The sequence below is a fragment of the Gymnoscopelus braueri genome (assembly GCF_963280865.1).
Source record: "Gymnoscopelus braueri genome assembly, chromosome: 17".
Classification (NCBI taxonomy): domain Eukaryota; kingdom Metazoa; phylum Chordata; class Actinopteri; order Myctophiformes; family Myctophidae; genus Gymnoscopelus; species Gymnoscopelus braueri.
The window spans coordinates 50,452,895-50,473,724 of record NC_137617.1 but is presented as its reverse complement, the minus strand read 5'-3'; the positions used below and the strand labels follow the sequence as shown (position 1 = coordinate 50,473,724).

General features: G+C 42.3%; 1 protein-coding gene across 1 annotated transcript in view; it reads right to left on the bottom strand.

The window, feature by feature from the left end:
• The window catches only part of afap1l2 (actin filament associated protein 1-like 2), a 93,558-nt gene that overhangs the window by 57,905 nt on the left and 14,823 nt on the right, over nt 1-20,830 (bottom strand). Inside the window, exon 2 of the mRNA XM_080455439.1 lies at nt 4,034-4,162. Within this exon, the coding sequence (XP_080311565.1) occupies nt 4,034-4,162 (129 nt within the window). The remainder of the gene's footprint in view (nt 1-4,033; nt 4,163-20,830) is intronic.

Sequence of the window (20,830 nt, the reverse complement as noted above, 5' to 3'; positions counted from 1 at the left end):
ACACACACACACACACACACACACACACACACACACACACACACACACACACACACACACACACACACACACACACACACACACACACACACACACACACACACACACACTCGGAACAACTCTTGGTGTAACATAGTTCCTCAGGAGAAGCTTTGATAGGGGAAAGAAGATGCCGATACGGTCCTAGAATACTGGCATCGGTATCAATGAGTATTGCCAGTCTGTGCCATTACGATACCACGTCATGTTTACAGTCATCCATATCAGTCATCGTATTGTGAATGCTTCAGTTGCACTACTGTTTTATTCTCTTTCAATGTACTATTTACATTATCATTTCACTAACTTATAGCACTTTAAACAACTATTTATGGAATGTGTATTTATTCCAAGATCGGTGGTTCTCAAACATTTGAATTCCAAGGACCCCCATAACTCTGAGAGAGTACAAATGGAACCAAATGGACTCAATGAACCCAGAGGGTCCCTGGACCGCACTGCCCATAACCCCCCCCCCCTCCCCCCCCCCTGATTCTACGAGACTCTGCAATGTCTTTTAACCCTTTAAGACCGGGGGACGCATCTGTGTAACCACTTTATCCATATTTTATACTTTTGGCTATTCAAAAATAGCAGATCTACAAGCTCATAGCGCAGCACTCGGTGCCGCGCTATGAGCTTGTAGATCTGCTATTTTTTTTTTTATCGTTTTTATTTTTTTGCAAATCTTTGAATATATATCTATAAAGCGATTGTTTTTTACTCAAATCTTTGCTTCTGGGGGTCCCTGGAAATTTTATTTTGAGATGGGGGTCCGCAGCCAAATACATATCGTTGTGGGGCTCCTTGACACTGACATTAATATTATAGCAACATAAGTGTTTCAGAAAACTGTTTTAAACTGATTTAGAAGACATTTGTAGAATCCCCAGAAGCAATAACATTTTAGCTAGAAATGCTCGCTTTAAATATATATATATTCAAAGATTTGCACAACATTTTTCACGATTTTTCAAAAAATAGCAGATCTACAAGCTCATAGCGCGGCACTCGGTGCCGCGCTATGAGCTTGTATATCTGCTATTTTTGAATAGCCCAACGAAATCTAAAAATGACACACAGATGCGTTCTCAGGGTATAGAGAGTTGAAGTGACCGGCGGGTGGATCGTTCGTTGTGAAGAATAATATTCTATGACAGGGGTTTTCAACTGGTTTTGACCCAGGGACCACCATCCTGACTAAGAGCGACCTGGGGACCACCACTATTGTGCGTGGTGGGCAGTGGTGGAAAAAGTACTTACATTCTTTACTTAAGTAAAAGTACCAATACTGCAATATAAAAATACTCTGTTACAAGTAAAAGTCAAAAATTCAAAATGTACTTGAGTAAAAGTGCAAAAGTATTGGCATCAAAATGTACTTAAAGTACCAAAAGTCAAAAGTACTAAATATTTGAAAATAGCAGATCTATAAGCTCACAACGCGTCGCGACGCGACGCGTTGTGAGCTTGTAGATCTTCTATTTTCAAATAGCCTATGTTTAAAATAGGGCTGAAGTGGTTAATGTATGTTTCATTATATCATAGTTTATATCTGAAAAGTAACTTGTAACTTAAGTTTTCAAATAAATGTAGTGGAGTAAAAGTACAATATTTTCCTCTGAGATGTAGTGGAGTAGAAGTAAAAGTATTGGAAATGGGAAATACTCAAGTAAAGTACAAATACCTCAAAATTGTACTTAAGTACAGTACTTAAGTAAATGTACTTTGTTACTTTCCACCACTGGTGGTGGGTCCATCATAGACCCACCCCACTTTTTTTCCACGATATCCGATATTACGATATCGTCCAAACTCCTAATTTCCGATACCGATATCAACCCATACCGATATATGCTTTTTCACCAAAAGCCAACTAATTGTCAGGAACATCACGTATCTAATCAAATAAAATAGCTATGATATCAACATAATATAAAACAAAATACAGTGATTTTTCAGTCTGTTTTCAATGAAGTGAGTCCTGTGACTCCATGGTGAGTCCTACTAATCTTACATTAGATGTTGGCCTATTTGACAGAGCAGAAGCATAACTGCTTTTATGCCTCAACGAGCGTCAGCTGGACACAGAGACACCTGCGCTCTGCAGTGCTCTAATTTGAAAGTGACTGGGGTCTGTCTCTTTTCTCAGCAAAAGCCCTTGAATATGATGGAATATGATTAACTCTTTGACTGCGGACGACGCGATAACGCGTCAAGTGCTACTTTGTCCAGTTGGCCGTCGACGCGTTCGACGCGCTGGACGCGCGTTCATTGTTTAATCTCTGATCGCGCTATGCTGCTTAATATTCAATGTTATTTTCGAGTTCCACTTACTTCACCCACATCTGCATCCGGTTTCATGACCTGGATTCCGTTTCCGGTTTTTGATTTTTTTCCTGCTCTCTAGTGGCGGATTTGTGCTGTGCCTTTAAATTATGTGTCTTTAAATTATTTTCATGGAAAAAAATTCAAAATATAAAAATTAAAAAAAACACGAAAATTGCTGGCACTGGGGGAGTACTTTATGAAAATACTCTGGCAGTCAAAGAGTTAAGGATTACTGTGATTATGGAAAGCTCACATTTCATATCACACGCACCATACAGTGAGAACTCCTGAAACTTATTAGATTTTTAAAAAATTCTGAATGCATGGCCAGGGACCCTGCAATACCTCCGCGGACCACTGGTCCCGGTTGAAAACCCCTGTTCTATGACGTTTCAACGGTTAGTGAAAATGCTCAGAATCGCATGGCAAGGGCAGCTGTAGATGATGTTTTACTGTGACGGTTAATGAGTTAAGCACATTAACCCCGGTGTCCATATTTCACACGTCACGATTTGTCTAAAATAGCATGACAACATGTCACAATGTGACATGTTGTAAAACTCCAAAATGTAGGGCTTAACTCCATTCAGAAACTGAGGTGTGGTGCAACATTTACATGTGAGGGCGTTCCCTCCTGTAAGAGTGGTAGAAATGTGGTCTCCCCCCGTGCGTGGGCGGGAGAATTGAGACCCGGGTTCAAATCCCGGGCCTGGACGGGTGTGAAACGTGTGTATTTTCAGGAAAGGTTGATTTCATTGAATGGAGCTGACTAAGACAGTTATTTACCCTGAAAGGAAATCAAAGAACATTGTGGGAGCAGTCAGGTCTCTCTCTCTCTCTCTCTCTCTCTCTCTTTGAAATAGATACAGCAGAACAGAACAGGGTAAACATGAGGACCCGCTGTTCTGTTCTGTCCTAATGTTTCACTGGAAACACATTTACTAAGAGGGAAGGATATGAAGATGAAAAGCTATTTATAAATGTCTGCTGAAAGGAAGTGAGCGTCTCCAACGTACCCCCCCTCTCCCCCCCCTCGCACCCTCCCCCCCCCCCCCCGGGGATAAATGCAGCCTCGGAAAAATGATACAACTGTGAGCCAGAAGAGGAAGTTGCAGCGTGCGCGTGTGTGTATGTGTGTGTGTGTGTGTGTGTGTGTGTGTGTGTGTGTGTGTGTGTGTGTGTGTGTGCATGTGTGCGTGTGCGCGCGTGTGTGTGTGCGTGTGTGCGTGTGTGTGTGTGTGTGTGTGAGTCAGTGGTGGGAAGAAGTACTCAGATTTTTTTACTTAGGTAAAAGTAGCAATACCACAATATAAAAATACTCTTTTGGCAAGTAAACGGCCCGTGTTCGAAAATGTTACTTGAGTGAAAAGTATAAAAGTATTTAAAATATACTTAAAAGTACGAAAAGTTAAAGTACCAGAATAATAGCAATAATAGCAGATCTACAAGCTCACAACGCGTCGCGATGCGATGCATTGTGAACTTGTAGATCTGCTATTTTCAAATAGCCTATGTATAAAAAAGGGCTAAAGTGGTTAATGTATGTTTTATAATGTAATCATTTATATCTGCAAAGTAACTAGTAACTAAAGTGTGTGTGTGTGTGTGTGTGCGCGGCGTGCGTGCGTGCGTGTGTGCGTGCGCGTGGTTTGTCCTCCCGTACCGTTGGTGGCGCTGTAGGACAGCAGCAGCTCGGCGAGCAGACCCTTCTGCACCGTGGCCGTCCCGCTCAGCGTCTCCTTGTCCAGAACCAACAGGAAGCGCTGGAGCTCGGCCAGGATCTGGTCCAGCACTGGAAGAGTTAAGGAAGAGTTGCTGTTTACTGTGTTTTTTGTATTGTTTTGTTTTTGCACACTGTTGATAATAATGACCTCATTATTAATAATGACCTCATTATTATCAATAACGAGGTCAAAGTCAAAGTCATCTGTTGCTGTTGTTTCCAGTTCAGCTGGCTGTTTATGTCCCTATAAATACACCAGGGGTCTTCAACAGGGGGTCCGGGACCCCTAGGGGGTCCTCAGAGTTACTACAGGGGGTCCGCCAAATCTTTGTGTGACATGATTTTTTTTTACATTAACCACTTGAACCCTAGCATCCCTTTTCTGTGGGAGAACTTAAGCCGAAAATAGCAGATCTACAAGCTCACAACGCCTCGCAGCGCGAGGCGTTGTGAGCTTGTAGATCGGCTATTTTCAGAGCGCAACACCCAAGCGCAACAAGGCAAACATAAAATGACTCGTCTTTTAGTTCTACTGGATCTCTTCTCCACTAGATCACTCACTAACATGTGTTTAAATTGTCAATATATTTAGATTTAGTCACAATAGTTTTTATTTTGTTTTCGTCAGTGAAAAAATATCAACATTTTTTGTCATAGTTTTAGTCGACAAATTCAACACTGCTGTCCGTCCACACGCTGTTCAAAGGGGGTCATATTTGAAAAATATGAAAACTACCTGTATCTCCTGTCATACTGTACCTTTGGACCATAACAAAATGCATCACATTACAACTATCGTATTTAACTACAGTAAGTAGTGTAATATCAATAGGCCTGTGTAGGCAGTGTCACCACAGGTAAGCTAAACTCATCTGTGTTGTGAACAAAAACCAAAATGATTCAGTCTCCCCCCCCACCCCTCCAGCCTTTTATATTAAATGACTGAATGTTTGAAATGACATTTTACAGTCAAACAAAATAGTCTTATGTTGTGTCAGTGTGGCCAGAAGTAAGCAGGTATCAAAAGGTCTCTGTGTCTAATATGAAACCACCAGGAACAAACCGTTTAGAGGAATATTAACTTCATTTCAAAACACTCAAACTTCATTGAAGGAATGTCTCTTTACTGGAGGCTCATAAATAATACATGTTAGAGAGGAAACCACGGACCAGATACCATCTGTCCTCGTGCCACCGTTGGCACTGTATAAAAATATACAGATATAGAACCTATAGATGTTAAAAATAGACAGATATAGAACCCATAGATTATAGAAATAGACAGATATAGAACCCATAGATTATAGAAATAGACAGATATAGAACCCATAGATTATAGAAATAGACAGATATAGAACCCATAGATTATAGAAATAGACAGATATAGAACCCATAGATTATAGAAATAGACAGATATAGAACCCATAGATTATAGAAATAGACAGATATAGAACCCATAGATTATAGAAATAGACAGATATAGAACCCATAGATTATAGAAATAGACAGATATAGATAGGATGGTCATTTCTATTCATAGCAACGATGCACTTCCATGTGAAACACAGAAGAGGAAGTAATGAATTCTCAGTGGATGGTGTTGTGTGTGTGTGTGTGTGTGTGTGTGTGTGTGTGTGTGTGTGTGTGTGTGTGTGTGTGTGTGTGTGTGTGTGTGTGTGTGTGTGTGTGTGTGCACTGAAGTACAGTAGGCTCTTATGACCCACTGTAACAGTAATACTGTAACTATACCAGGGGTCTTCAATGTTTTTCAGGCCAAGGACCCCCTAGCTGACAGACAGATGAAGCAGGGACCCCCCCACATGCTTGTTTGGCTGCACTGTCAACACTGCTGGATTCATATTAAAGGAGTAGACCCCCAAAAAATCAGTTACAGCCTTGAATTCATGGAGATTTTCTTAGTTTTTTGTAGCATTCCTGAGCCAATAAATTGATTGAATTTGTTTCTATTCATTTATATATATATATATATATTATCTTCTTTATTATGTCCCTTTCTTTATTTGTTTAATTATTCTTCATGCCGTTGTCTTTTAAATTAAATTTGTATTATTACTAATGCTGCTACGATGTCTGAGAAGCAAACAATACACCTGCTCACAAGAGCAAACAATACACCTGCTCACAAGAGCAAACAATACACCTGCTCACAAGACCAAACAATACACCTGCTCACAAGACCAAACAATACACCTGCTCACAAGAGCAAACAATACACCTGCTCACAAGACCAAACAATACACCTGCTCACAAGACCAAACAATACACCTGCTCACAAGAGCAAACAATACACCTGCTCACAAGACCAAACAATACACCTGCTCACAAGAGCAAACAATACACCTGCTCACAAGACCAAACAATACACCTGCTCACAAGACCAAACAATACACCTGCTCACAAGACCAAACAATACACCTGCTCACAAGACCAAACAATACACCTGCTCACAAGACCAAACAATACACCTGCTCACAAAACCAAACAATAAAGGACGGACGGACAGACGGACGGACGGACGGACGGACGGACGGACGGACGGACGGACGGACGGACGGACGGACGGACGGACGGACCAACTAACCGTCGCTAACAGACATCCTTAGAAAAGCTGGTGGATATTTTTCTCCGGCTCGTTAGCTGTGTATCTAACAGCTGTTTCTCTGAGAGCTAATGTCATGTCCCTGGGGAGCAGTTACAGTCCAAACAGGAAGTGTACAAAAGGTTGGAACGGCGTCTGACGTTTACAGAATGAAGAACCCTCCCACACTTTCAAACAAAGAAACAAACAAACAAACAAACAAACAAACAAGCAATGGATTGTGGCCATGCTGCTGCAGGGGAAACCAACGCTATGCGTTATGTGCCATAAACGGTCCGGACCGTTTTTGGCCCATTTTTTCTTATATATATTTTTCCCACGTGGGGCGCTCTAACGAAACTTTGGGATCATCCAAGGAGTCTCTAAGAAGGAGAGGCCGGATGTGGATCCATGTCAAAAAATGCTTCTGGTCGGCCACTCCAATGTTAACTTAACTCCTTGACTAAAAGCTTAATATCTCCATTTCTTTTTAACGTGGTGGAAGTGAGCCGTTTTCGATCGGCGATCACTCTGCAACGGAGGATCGCGTTAGAAATATTATTGTTCCAGGCGTTAGTCGGGACCCTCCACCGTCTCGCACGCACGCTTTGTTTACATGCCCTTCCTCGTCGGGGCTTCTACAGCACGAAACATATCAACGTAAGTGGATGGAAGATATGCTGGCACTGGATGTACCCTATTTTAATAAACCTCTGGCACACGATGTGTTAAGATTTCTTTGGCCATCCATAGATTTGGCTGTTCCGCACGGCGACTCGCTCGCCAAACGCCTCTCGTTGCTCAGGTCCCGCCAGAGACACTGCACCTCCGTCATTGTAATTTTGGTCTAACTACTTCCTTAACCCTTTAAGACCGGGGGACGCATCTGTGTAACCACTTTATCCATATTTTATACTTTTGGCTATTCAAAAATAGCAGATCTACAAGCTCATAGCGCGGCACCGAGTGCCGCGCTATGAGCTTGTAGATCTGCTATTTTTTTTTTAATCGTGTTTATTTTTTTGCAAATCTTTGAATATATATCTATAATACAATTGTTTTTTACTCAAATCTTTGCTTCTGGGGGTCCCTGGAAATTTTATTTTGAGATGGGGGTCCGCAGCCAAATACATATCGTTGTGGGGCTCCTTGACACTGACATTAATATTATAGCAACATAAGTGTTTCAGAAAACTGTTTTAAACTGATTTAGAAGACATTTGTAGAATCCCCAGAAGCAATAACATTTTAGCTAGAAATGCTCGCTTTAAATATATATATATTCAAAGATTTGCACAACATTTTTCACGATTTTTCAAAAATAGCAGATCTACAAGCTCATAGCGCGGCACTCGGTGCCGCGCTATGAGCTTGTAGATCTGCTATTTTTGAATAGCCCAACGAAATCTAAAAATGACACACAGATGCGTTCTCAGGTCTTAAAGAGTTAATGAACATCAGGGGCTGTGTAGTCTGTTCTCACCAAGCGGGCCGCTTCGATTTTAGATAAGTTAAATAAGGGGGCACGGTGGCGCAGTCTGTAGCGCTGTCGCCTCACAGCTAGAAAGTCCTGGGTTCGATTCCCGCCGGGGACGCTGTGGGCGTGTCTTCTCCTCCTCAGCGCCCATACCCTAGGTGGGGTTGGTGGAAGGGCCTACTCTGTGTGGAGTTTGCATGTTCTCCCCGTGTCGACTAGGCTAGTTAAAGGAACTACACCATGAATTTTAACTTTTTCTCCTTTTTTGTGTGTTTTTGGTCTCCCCTAACCCTCTTCTATCCCCAAAAATACCCCAGTTTGAACACTCAGGCTTTCACAGCAAATCTGGGGTTTTCTGTAAATTGGTCTCAAAACAGGACAAACTGATTTGCACCCTGACGTCACGTCACGTCAGGGTACAATCCCTCCCGTTTTTCAGTTCCAACCCATTTTTTTTCTTTTTTTTTTCTTATGTTTTTTTTTTACTTTTTCCATACAAAACGAAGAGATAACATGCATACAAACTGGCTCAATAGCGCCCCATGCCAAACAGGACAATGTGGTATTGCAGGTGAAAGTGCTTTATAAGCCAGAGAGAAGTTAGTTGGAATGAGTATATCTGAGGCTTGATTTAGGCTCAAACCTTTTGAAAAACGTTTGAGGGACATAAACAATACATTAAATATTATTAATATTTTTTTTAATTCATGGTGTAGATCCTTTAATACCCTGACAAAAACATGCAGTAATCCTGGTCACTATACTGCCTCCCCCTGGTCAGCCGGGGCGCCTGATGGAGGGGAAAGGAACTGGTTGGAATAACGTGTTCCTTCCACGCGCTACGTCCTACCGGGGAAACTCTCCCCTGTCAGGTGACAAGAAGGTCAGTTGGCTCTCATGCATTGAAGGAGGCATGAGCTCGGCTCTGGGCTCCCTAGGCTGGCGGGGTGAGTGTAGCGCCCAGGATCACTTAGAAAATTGACACCGGGTGAAAAAGGGTTACAAAATCGTGGGATAAAAAAAATAATAAGAAAAAAAAGATACGTTAAATAAACAGCATCTGGAGAGGGATCCGATCCCGAGGCGCTGGGATTGGGAAGTCTAACGCTCAACGTTAAACGAGTGCCGCGCTACGAGCTTGTAGATCTGCTATTTTTGAAAAATCGTGAAAATGTGTGCAAATCTTTGAACCTACATATGTTTTAAAGCGAACATTTTTAACTCAAATCTTTGCTTCTGGGGGGGGGGGGGGGGTCCCTGGAACAAACGTATTGTGAGATGGGGGTCCGTGGCCAAATACATTTCATTTTGGGGGTCCTTGACATGAAAAGAGTTTGAGAACCACTGATATTATATATATTATATTTTTCAAAAAACTGTTAGGATTTAGAAGACATTTGTAGAATCCCCCCAGAAGCAAAGATTTGAGTTTTAAAAATGTTTGCTTTAGAAAAATATATATATTCAAAGATTTGCACACATTTTCCAAAATAAAAATAAATAAAATAGCAGATCAAGCTATATGAGCTTGTAGATCTGCTATATTTTTGAATAGCCAAATGAATGATAAAAAAAAGACACAGATGCGTTCCCGGTCTCGAAGGGTTAAGTCTGTTGACTGACTGTCTGTTGGGACAGTTAGATGAGGTCAGAGAAAGGTCATGAAGGAGGAGGGAGGGAGGGGCCGGCTCAGGGTCAGCGGGGCCGTGGTGTCTACCCCCCCAATCCCCCCCCCCCCCCCCGCAGCCCACACACACACATCCTTCAGGAGTCAGTACTGTACTGTGTGTGCGTGTGCGTGTGCGCGTGCGTGCGTGTGTGTGTGTGTGTGTGCGTGTGCGTGTGCGTGTGCGTGTGCGTGTGTGTGTGGAGTTGTTGGCCCCTCATGAATAAGGAGCCCCTTCACAACAGCAGTGCACGGTGGAAAAGTAACTAAGTACTTGTACTCAAGTACTGCACAGTACTGTACAGTAGATAGCTAGGAACCAAATGGACCCTTACAGGTCTGTAACTCTGAGAGTGTACACATGGAACCAAATGGACCCTTACAGGTCTGTAACTCTGAGAGTGTACACATGGAACCAAATGGACCCTTACAGGTCTGTAACTCTGAGAGTGTACACATGGAACCAAATGGACCCTTACAGGTCTGTGACTCTGAGAGTGTACACATGGAACCAAACGGACCCTTACAGGTCTGTAACTCTCAGAGTTAAATTAACATTGATTTTGCAATATAAATTGGGGTCCCAGAGATAGAAATGCCTTTAAATGGGGGTCCGTAGCCCTAATGCACGTCAAACTGGGGGGTCCTTGAAATTAAAATGGTTGAGAATCACTGCTAGAGCCGTAAAAATCTTCTCTTATAGGAGGTCCCTGACATACATTTTCAAATGGGGGTCCGCGGGCTAATAAGAGTCAATTTGGGGGTCCTTGACAGAACCACAGCCCTAGACCATTGTAATAACTGATGACAGGGTGATCAAAGCCCCTCCCCTTCCTCCTGCAAACACTTCCTCTCAGTTTGAACTCCTCTAAAGCATTGGTTCTCAAAGTGGGGTCCGGGGACCCCCAGGGGTCCTTGAGGGGGTTCCAGGGGGTCCCCAGCAAAATGTGTGAATATAGCATATACAGAAAAAAAAATTGGGCTATTTTTGGCTATTCAAAAATAGCAGATCTACAAGCTCATAGCGCGGCACCGAGTGCCGCGCTATGAGCTTGTAGATCTGCTATTTTTGAAAAAATCTTGAAGATTCGTCCAAATCTTTGAATATATTTCTTTTAAAGCGAACATTTTTAACTCAAATCTTTGCTTCTGGGGGGTCCCTGGCACAACATATTTTCAGATGGGGGTCCGCGGCCAAATGTATATAAATTTGGGGGTCCTTGACATGAAAGAGTTTGAGAAGCACTCCTCTAAAGCCGTCTTGTCTCTTTTAGTGTCTGTTCCCTAAGTTTAGACTCCTCTCTATATGGCCCGGACCACTGGCCTAGCAGTCCGGGTACTTATAGGCTGCAATGCAGCCTGACAACGTGTCGCGGGTTTGAATCCCAATCCCAACGACCTTTGCTGTGCATCACTCCCCGTCTCTCTCTCTCCATTTCCTGTCAATAAACTGTATATCAGTGTTTCTCAAACTTTTTCATGTCAAGGACCCCCAAAATGACATGTATTTGGCCGCAGACCCCCATCTCAAAATATGTTGTTCCAGGGACCCCCCAGAAGCAAAGGTTTGAGTTACAAATGTTTGCTTTAAGCAATATATATTCAAAGATTTGCACAAACGTTTTTCAAAAATAGCAGATCTACAAGTTCATGCCGCGCTATGAATTGTCTAAAATTTAGAAACAAGCCCAACTTCCAATATTTACAAGCAACTTTACAGGAAAAACAAGCCCAAAGTCGCTTATAATAAGCAGACATGGCAACAGTGGTCACTAAACCCAGAAAGGCTCCAGGGCGGGGTTAGCTAACGTTGCATCCTCATCCTCAGAGCTTTCAACACTCCTACAAACATCAAAGAGCCTTATAGGGCTGTTCTGATATCTGATACATGACTCTGGAGTTTCCCACAGTTACGTAGTATTATTATTATTATAACACTCCTACTCAAGCTGAGTCAACTCCGGCTCGGAGGACCAGACCCCGGTACTGGAGTCAAAGTATAGAGATACTCCTGGTCAAATATTACTCAACTACATGTTAAAGCAGCACTATGTAACTTTTTTACAACTATATAGCATATTGTGTCCCACAAAATTAGGTTTTAGCAATAACATTCGTCCCTTCAAGGGGCTTGACTGTATCACTATGTATAGGGGGTCCCTGCTAGGGGCTTGACTGTATTACTATGTATAGGGGGTCTCTGCTAGGGGCTTGACTGTATTACTATGTATAGGGGGTCTCTGCTAGGGGCTTGACTGTATCACTATGTATAGGGGGTCTCTGCTAGGGGCTTGACTGTATCACTATGTATAGGGGGTCCCTGCTAGGGGCTTGACTGTATTACTATGTATAGGGGGTCCCTGCTAGAGGCTTGACTGTATCACTATGTATAGGGGGTCCCTGCTAGGGGCTTGACTGTATCACTATGTATAGGGGGTCCCTGCTAGGGGCTTGACTGTATCACTATGTATAGGGGGTCTCTGCTAGGGGCTTGACTGTATCACTATGTATAGAGGGTCCCTGCTAGGGGCTTGACTGTATCACTATGTATAGGGGGTCTCTGCTAGGGGCTTGACTGTATCACTATGTATAGAGGGTCCCTGCTAGGGGCTTGACTGTATCACTATGTATAGGGGGTCCCTGCTAGGGGCTTGACTGTATTACTATGTCTTGGGGAGACAATGAGTTTCATCCTGGCATTCACCAAGGCACCAAGGCAGAACTGTCAGTCAAAGCGAAGACTGGCCAATCACAGCACGTCCTCGCCGGACACATGCTTGCAGAGACTCTTGGGTAATGAAGTCAAAGACGTTGGTTGCCATGTTGTTTGTGTCCAGAGAGGCCACCGATAACCCAAACTACATAGAGCTGCTTTAAAGTTGCTCAGCCACATTTGGAAGCAAGTACTGGAGCACTTTCTTAGTAAAAGTAAAAGTACTTGGTTACTGTCCAGCCCTGGGGAGTATCTGAGACCGTGGTGGGAAATCAGATCGACTTTGACGCTTTGGCGACAAAGTGTCTCCTGACCAACGTCACCTTACAGAAATAACGTGTTTATCAGCTGAGAAGAGAGTCACCGCCTTTTGTCTGACACACACACACACACACACACACACACACACACACACACACACACACACACACACACACACACACACAGTAACCTAGTACATTTACTTAAGTACTGTACTTAAGTACAGTTTTGAGGTATTTGTACTTTACTTGAGTATTTCCAATTTTCAATACTTTTACTTCTACTCCACTACATCTCAGAGGCAAATATTGTACTTTTACTCCACTACAATTATTTGAAAACTTTAGTTACTAGTTACTTTGCAGATATAAATTATTACACTATAAAACATACATTAACCACTTTAGCCCTATTTCATACCTAGGCTATTTGAAAATAGCAGATCTACAAGCTCACAACGCGTCGCAATGCGACGCGTTGTGAGCTTGTAGATCTGCTATTTTCATTTTTTTTTTTACTTTTACTTTTGGTACTTTAAGTACATTTTGATACCAATACTTTTGTACTTTTACTCAAGTAAATTTTGAATTCCAGACTATTACTTGTAAAAGAGTACTTCTACATTGCAGTATTGATACTTTTACTAAAGTACAAAATGTGAGTACTTTTTCCCCACACACACACACACACGCACACCCGCGCACACGCACGCACGCACGCACGCACGCACGCACGCACGCACGCACGCACGCACGCACGCACGCACGCACGCACGCACGCACGCACGCACGCGATAGATATGGAATCCACTAATCTTATCTTGACTGAGATGTTTCCAGTTCACAGTATTACAGGAACATGGATTTTCCAGTTGTTGTTAGGCTGGCCCCTTCTCAGAGATGGAAGCCAAATAAAAAACTCTTATTTTTTTTTTTACTTAAGTAAAAGTATCAATACCCTATTGTTACAAGTACAAGTTCCGCGTTCAAAATCTACTTGAGTAAAAGTACGAAAGTATTGGCATCAAAATGTGCTTAAGGTACCAAAAGTAAAAGTACTCATTATGCAAAGTTTTCAAGTGTATAACATGTATAAAAATCCTTTGAAAACAGAAGACCTACAAGCTCACAACGCATCGCATTGAGCTTGTAGATCGGCTGTTTTCAAATTACCAAAGAATATGTATATGTCTGAAGTGGTTTGGTAATAATAATCCAAATCTACAAAGTAACTAGTAACTAAAGTTTTCAAATAATTATAGTGAGTAAGAGTATATAGTAAAAGTGCAATATTTTGCCTCTGACATATAGTGGAGTAGAAGTAAAAAATATTGCAAATTGGAAATACTCCAGCAAGGTAAGACAAACCGCAAAATGTTACTCAGGTACAGTACTTGAGTAAATGTACTCGGTTACTTTTCCACCACCGCCCCTGTACTTCAACAGTTGTTGTTTAGCTGAGGCCCCGGCCTGATCCTTCATCCAGTATCTAAACATTTCCTCTCTCTCTGTGTGTGTTTGCAGAGATTGACTCGGATGGCCTTTCAGAGCGGACCCTGGGAACGGCAGTCAGCTGATGGAGATGAGGGGGGGGGGGTGGTCCGTAGCAGCCTGTCTCCAGGGGAGGGGGGGGGGGGGGGTTGGCAGTGTGCCCACACCAGTGGTGGAAAAAGTACTCAGATGTTTTACTTAAGTAAAAGTATCAATACTGCAATTTAGAAGTATACTCTGTTACAACTTAAAGTCCGGAATTAAAGGTAGGGTAAGTGATTTGCGTTGGTTAAAATAATTATTAAATAGCTCTATATTCTGATAGTAATCATTGCTATAGAGTGTTTGTTCAGTAAAAGGAGTCTCCTTGTCTCTCCACCTCTTTATTAAACAGAAAATGCATTTTCGTTTCAGTTTCAGTTTCATTTCCAATTTTATCCAACCAGGACAGAGAACTCAATCAGGATACAGATTAAACAAGTGAAATTGGAAGTGATGATACTAAGAAATGAGCAGACAAAATTGGACTGGAACACTATACAAATTAAGCTTAAAATGGGTACTTTCTCCTGATTGGCTGAGATTTTGACACCTACCGAAAAATGTATGTTCTGTTTATTAAAGAGCTGGAGAGACAGGCAGACTCCTGTTACTGAAAAAACACTCTATAGCAATGATTACTATCAGACTATAGTATTTTAACCTTTTAACAAAATACTTTTTGTTTTAACCAAAAAATATCACTTACCCTACCTTTAAACATTTACTTGAGTAAAAGTACAAAATTATTGGTATCAAATTGTACTTAAGGTACCAAAAGTAAAAGTACTCGCATGTTTGAAAATTGCAGCTCCACAACGCGTCGTGATGCGACGCGTTGTGAGCTTATAGATCGGCTATTTTCAAATACAGTGGTTCCCGAACCTTATTAGATCCAGACCCAAAAAAAGAGGAATTTGAGACAAAATACATTTGTCTGGGACCCGAACTATAGCGAAAATAGCAGATCTACAAGCACCCAACACGTCACAATGCGACATGTTGTGTGCTTGTAGATCTACTATTTTCACTACTTATTAAAAAATATATATATATTATTATTTTTGGAATTCCTTTGATTATTTAGTATTTAATAGTAATAGTTTGAAAAATGTTGGAATTTATCTTTATTTCTTTTGAAATAATATATATTTTTTAAATTGTGGAAACCAAGAAAAATAAAGGGGGGCATTTACTTGCGACGCATAAAAATGTGTCTCACACACACACACACACACACACACACACACACACACACACACACACACACACACACACACACACACACACACACACACACACACACACACACACACACACACACACACACACACACACACACACACACACACACACACACACACACACACAGGCTCTGAAGTGGTTTGAATGAATCAGCAGCTACAGGCTGTAAATACATCCCATCGTTAGAGTTACGCTGCAAACGAACACCAAGCTGATACCTTACAGATGGAACGGAATATCAAACGACAATAACTCATTCAACACGTTTCTAAGGCCCCCCTTTAGAACAGTGGTTCTCAAACCTTTTTCATGTCAAGGACCCCCAAAATGATACGTATTTGGCCGCGGACCCCCCATGTCAAAATATGTTGTTCCAGGGACCCCCCGGAAGCAAAGATTTGAGTCACAAATGTTCGCATTAAAAAATATTATATTCAAAGATTTGCACATTATTTTCACGATTTTTAAAAAATAGCAGATCTACAAGCTCATAGCGCGGCACTCGGTGCCGCGCTATGAGCTTGTAGATCTGCTATTTTTTAATAGCCTAAGCCTAAGCCTAAGCCTAACCTATAAAAGGTTAAAGTGGTTAAAATTATTGTGACGCTATATTAACACATTTTGCTGGGGACCCCCTGGAACCCCCCAAGGACCCCTGGGGGTCCCCGGACCCCACTTTGAGAACCAATGCTTTAGACCACAACGGTCCTAGAGAAAACGGTAAAATAAAATATCAGACGTGCCGTCCGTTTAGACAGCAACGGAGTTTTCGGGGATTGAATCCCCGACTTAAGTGAAACCACCTTCCAGAGTGACTTTTTTTTTTAAACGCTCCGCGTCCCGTCTCCATGGAAACGGTTACAACGGAGGAAACGTCAAAACGTGTGATGTCATGGTTCACGCCGGCTCTGGTGCAGAGCCGTAGAACCACCGTTGCCAGATTTTGTGCGAGAAATAAGCATCCAGTTCTATGAATACAAGCCCAAAAGAAGCGACTATAGGCTACATCTTAAAACTAATACAGTAAGATAAGATAATTCCTTTTAACAGGACGTTCATGAAATTCCTTGCGGGCTTGTTTCCAATGAGGGCCTGTGAGCAATTAGGGGTTAAGAGTCTTGCTCAGGGACACATTTCAATTTCATCTACACATATGCTGGCGTGGCCTGGAATCGTACCTGGGGGCCTCTGGCTCCCTAGGCCATAGCTGAGGCTCACTAACCACTCAGCTATGGCCGCCCCAGTACACTTTGAAAATAGCAGATCTACAAGCTCACAACGCGTCGCGAATGAGCTTGTAGATCGGCTATTTTCAAAAAAGATCTTGAAAAGAAAGAGTGAAATAATATTTGGAATATGTATAAATGTTTTAATTCAGATGGGGGTCTGCGGAGAAATACAATAATTTGACACTGTTTTTTTTTTTAACATATTTTTTAATGACCACGGACCTACGGACCCTTTGCCCTATGTCTTTGGGGTGCAAAGACAAACGGAATTGTTTGATCACCGATCGGTGACGCGCTCGGCGGCAAATCAAGTGACGGAGGAAACTGCTGTGTTTTGTATGAATTTGGAAAAAAAAGAAGGTATATTGTAAAATATCCATGAAGTGAAACAGGACCATGAACAACAGAACAGGGTCATGTGACATACTGTACAACAGAACAGGGTCATGTGACAGACTGTACAACAGAACAGGGTCATGTGACAGACTGTACAACAGAAGTGGAGAGAGGTGGTCAGTCCTACTGTAAACCACTTCCTCCTGAAGACAGTGGAAACTTAACAATAACCAGAACCTCATCTAGTCTCACTTCCTGCTGTCTGGGATACTTCTTGTTTTGTTCTTTGTATCATATCTTAGGATTGGAACCCCTAGACTGTTCAGTACTCAGCCTTTGTGTCATTTCAAGGACCAAACATTTGATACATAAATATGTTATCTCCCCAAACCTATCCACTGTAAATGTCCCTGTGTTTATGGAACTCTGAGATCGTAACAAATGGAACCAAACGGACCCTTACAGGTCTGTAACTCTGAGAGTTACAGACCTGTAAGGGTCCATTTGGTTCCATTTGTACACTCTCAGAGTTACAGACCCGTAAGGGTCCATTTGGTTCCGTGTGTACACTCTCAGAGTCACAGACCTGTAAGGGTCCATTTGGTACCATTTGTACACTCTCAGAGTTACAGACCTGTAAGGGTCCATTTGGTACCATTTGTACACTCTCAGAGTTACAGACCTGTAAGGGTCCATTTGGTTCTATTTGTACACTCTCAGAGTTACAGACCTGTAAGGGTCCATTTGGTACCATTTGTACACTCTCAGAGTTACAGACCTGTAAGGGTCCATTTGGTTCCATGTGTACACTCAGAGTTACAGACCTGTAAGGGTCCATTTGGTTCCATGTGTATCTCTCAGAGTTACAGACCTGTAAGGGTCCATTTGGTTCCATGTGTACACTCTCAGAGTTACAGACCTGTAAGGGTCCATTTGGACCCCTGCTGGTCCCCGGACCTGACCTTGAGAAGCGGTGCTTTGGTGCTTCTGACATGGTGATTTGAACTCACTGAGCATGGCTTTAACCTGACACCAGGATGAACTCACTGAGCATGGCTTTAACCTGAGACCAGGATGAACTCACTGAGCATGGCTTTAACCTGACGAGGATGAACACTTTCACGTAATAAAATCAAATATACATAGTGGTACTTCTAAGGTCTACTGACAGACAGACAGACAGACAGACAGACAGACAGACAGACAGACAGACAGGTCTTCAGGATGCACTGCTTGGAGCTCTGCTCTCTACTGTAGCAGCGACGCCAGGGACAGAGTCAGACATTATTCAGTGTATTGTACAGTATGATGTGCCATACAATAAAAAATGATAATAGGGGGGGGGGGGTAACTGTTGTTTTTTTCCCGGGAAAGTGAGAGAGTTTTATAATCTTTTCCGGAAGGAATACGCACATCATTGCACACCAAATCACACCAAATCACACCAAATCACAAAATGCGGCAAACGGGAAAAAAACGCAACGATCTCTGTCTGCAAAGGCCTTAAAGGCGCACTGCAGTGACATTTTCGGTCATTTTATTTTGAAGGTTCAGTCTGAAACGTCGGCTCAACCGACTCTAAACCAATCAGAAGGTCCCATCCCTTCAGGCTATGGGACGTTGGATCTCAATCACTTCAGCCGTGCGCAACACGGCTAGTGTTTGTTTACAAGTGAGAGAGAGACGGCCAGTGAAGCACGTTTGCTACTACCTGGCTTATTTCTAACCTATAATGTTTTCAGATACATATTTTAGTGTGCAGATGAAGTTTAAAATGAGTAATACACTCATCTTCAATGAGATTAAAAACGGAGTATCTCTGTAATTAAAATCAGCTGTGTTTGAAGAACGTGAAGCTATGGGAATCAAACAGGTGCATGTAATCAAGATTCATTTATATTCATGAAGGCTGCGTTATGTCATCACGCAGCACGTTTTCCTTTACAGGAAGTAATTAAGATTGCCTTTTTAGGGACTTTAGATATAAAAATACACAAAAATGTTTATTTTTTATTTTTTTTGGCATCTATTGTTAGGTATGCCCATATGATGACCACGGATATGCTCTAAAAGTGTGAAAAACATATTTTTCATTTCACTACACCTTTAAAGGCCAGGTCGATTTGAAGAAAAAGCGCATGGCCACAGCCACTGGCATTATTTTACACTTAGGCTATTCAAAAATAGCAGATCTACAAGCTCATAGCGCGGCACTCGGTGCCGCGCTATGAGCTTGTAGATCTGCTATTTTTTTTAAATGTGTGCAAATGTGTGCAAATCTTTGAATATTATGTATTATTTTAAAACATGTTTTACTCCAATCTTTGCTTCTGGGGGGTCCCTGGAACAAAATACTTTGAGATCCGTTGGCCAAATACAATACAATACAATTATGAAAAAGTTTGAGCACCACTGAAACATGCGCTTTCTAGAAAACTGTTGGGATTTAGAAGACATTTGCAGAATCGGCTTCAGGTCTTAATGGGTTAAAAATGATATCGTCCGTTTTTTTTCTGCAAAGGCGTTAAGTGATGAAGTTTTAATGAAAAACATCCATCCACACATCTGGCTGTGGAGTCATTTTGATACACAGACACAGGAGCCATCACAACATCCTGGCCATGCGTCGCAGAGGGCAGGGTGTAATGACAACGTTGGTTCCCCCATGTTTGTTGACCTCCAGTTTTTATGTCTATTTGTGCCCGTCAGTCTGACTGCAGCTGTGGTCGCACACACACGCACACACACACACACACACACACACACACACACACACACACACACACACACACACACAGAGAGAGAGACAGAGAGAGAGACAGAGAGAGAGACAGAGAGAGAGACAGAGAAAGACAACGTCTTCACAGTTAGATTCCATCTCTATCCGCCCTCACAACCCACACATTCCTAGATGGGCTTCTGTGGGAGGATGTGTGTGTGTGTGTGTGTGTGTGTGTGTGTGTGTGTGTGTGTGTGTGTGTGTGTGTGTGTGTGTGTGTGTGTGTGTGTGTGTGTGTGTGTGTGTGTGTGTGTGTGTGTGTGTGTGTGTGTGTGTGTGCGCGCGCGCTACACTATTTGATTGCAAAGTTACACAGCTCTGTTTACTCGTTCCTCTTCAGTCTATAGTAGGGCCTTCATTGTACATACATTTTGCTTATTTTTGTTTTGATTTCACACTGGCTTTGGCAACGCATGTTTCCCATGCTGAGAGAGAGAGAGAGAGAGAGAGAGAGAGAGAGAGAGAGAGAGAGAGAGAGAGAGAGACAGAGAGAGAGAGAGAGACACAGAGAGAGAGACAGAGAGAGAGAGCGCGCGAGAGAGAGAGAGCGAGAGAGAGAGACAGAGCGAGAGAGCAAGAGAGCGAGAGCGCGAGAGAGAGAGAGAAAGAGAGAGAGAAAGAGACAGACAGACAGACAGACAGACAGACAGACAGACAATGGTTTTACCTTTACGAGGGTTTAAATGTCCTCACAACAATAGGAACACTGTTCTGGGTGAGAAGTTTGAACAGATTACAGCAGTGACTTTATTACCAGGCCTTGGGTTTAGGGTTTAATGTTAGGGTTAGGATTAGGTTTAATGTTAGAGTAGAGGTTAAGGTTAGAATACAGTGGTTTAGTGCAAACGGCTATGGAAGATAAAATTATGTGAGTGGTTTGGTGTGCGTGCGTGCGCGTGCGTG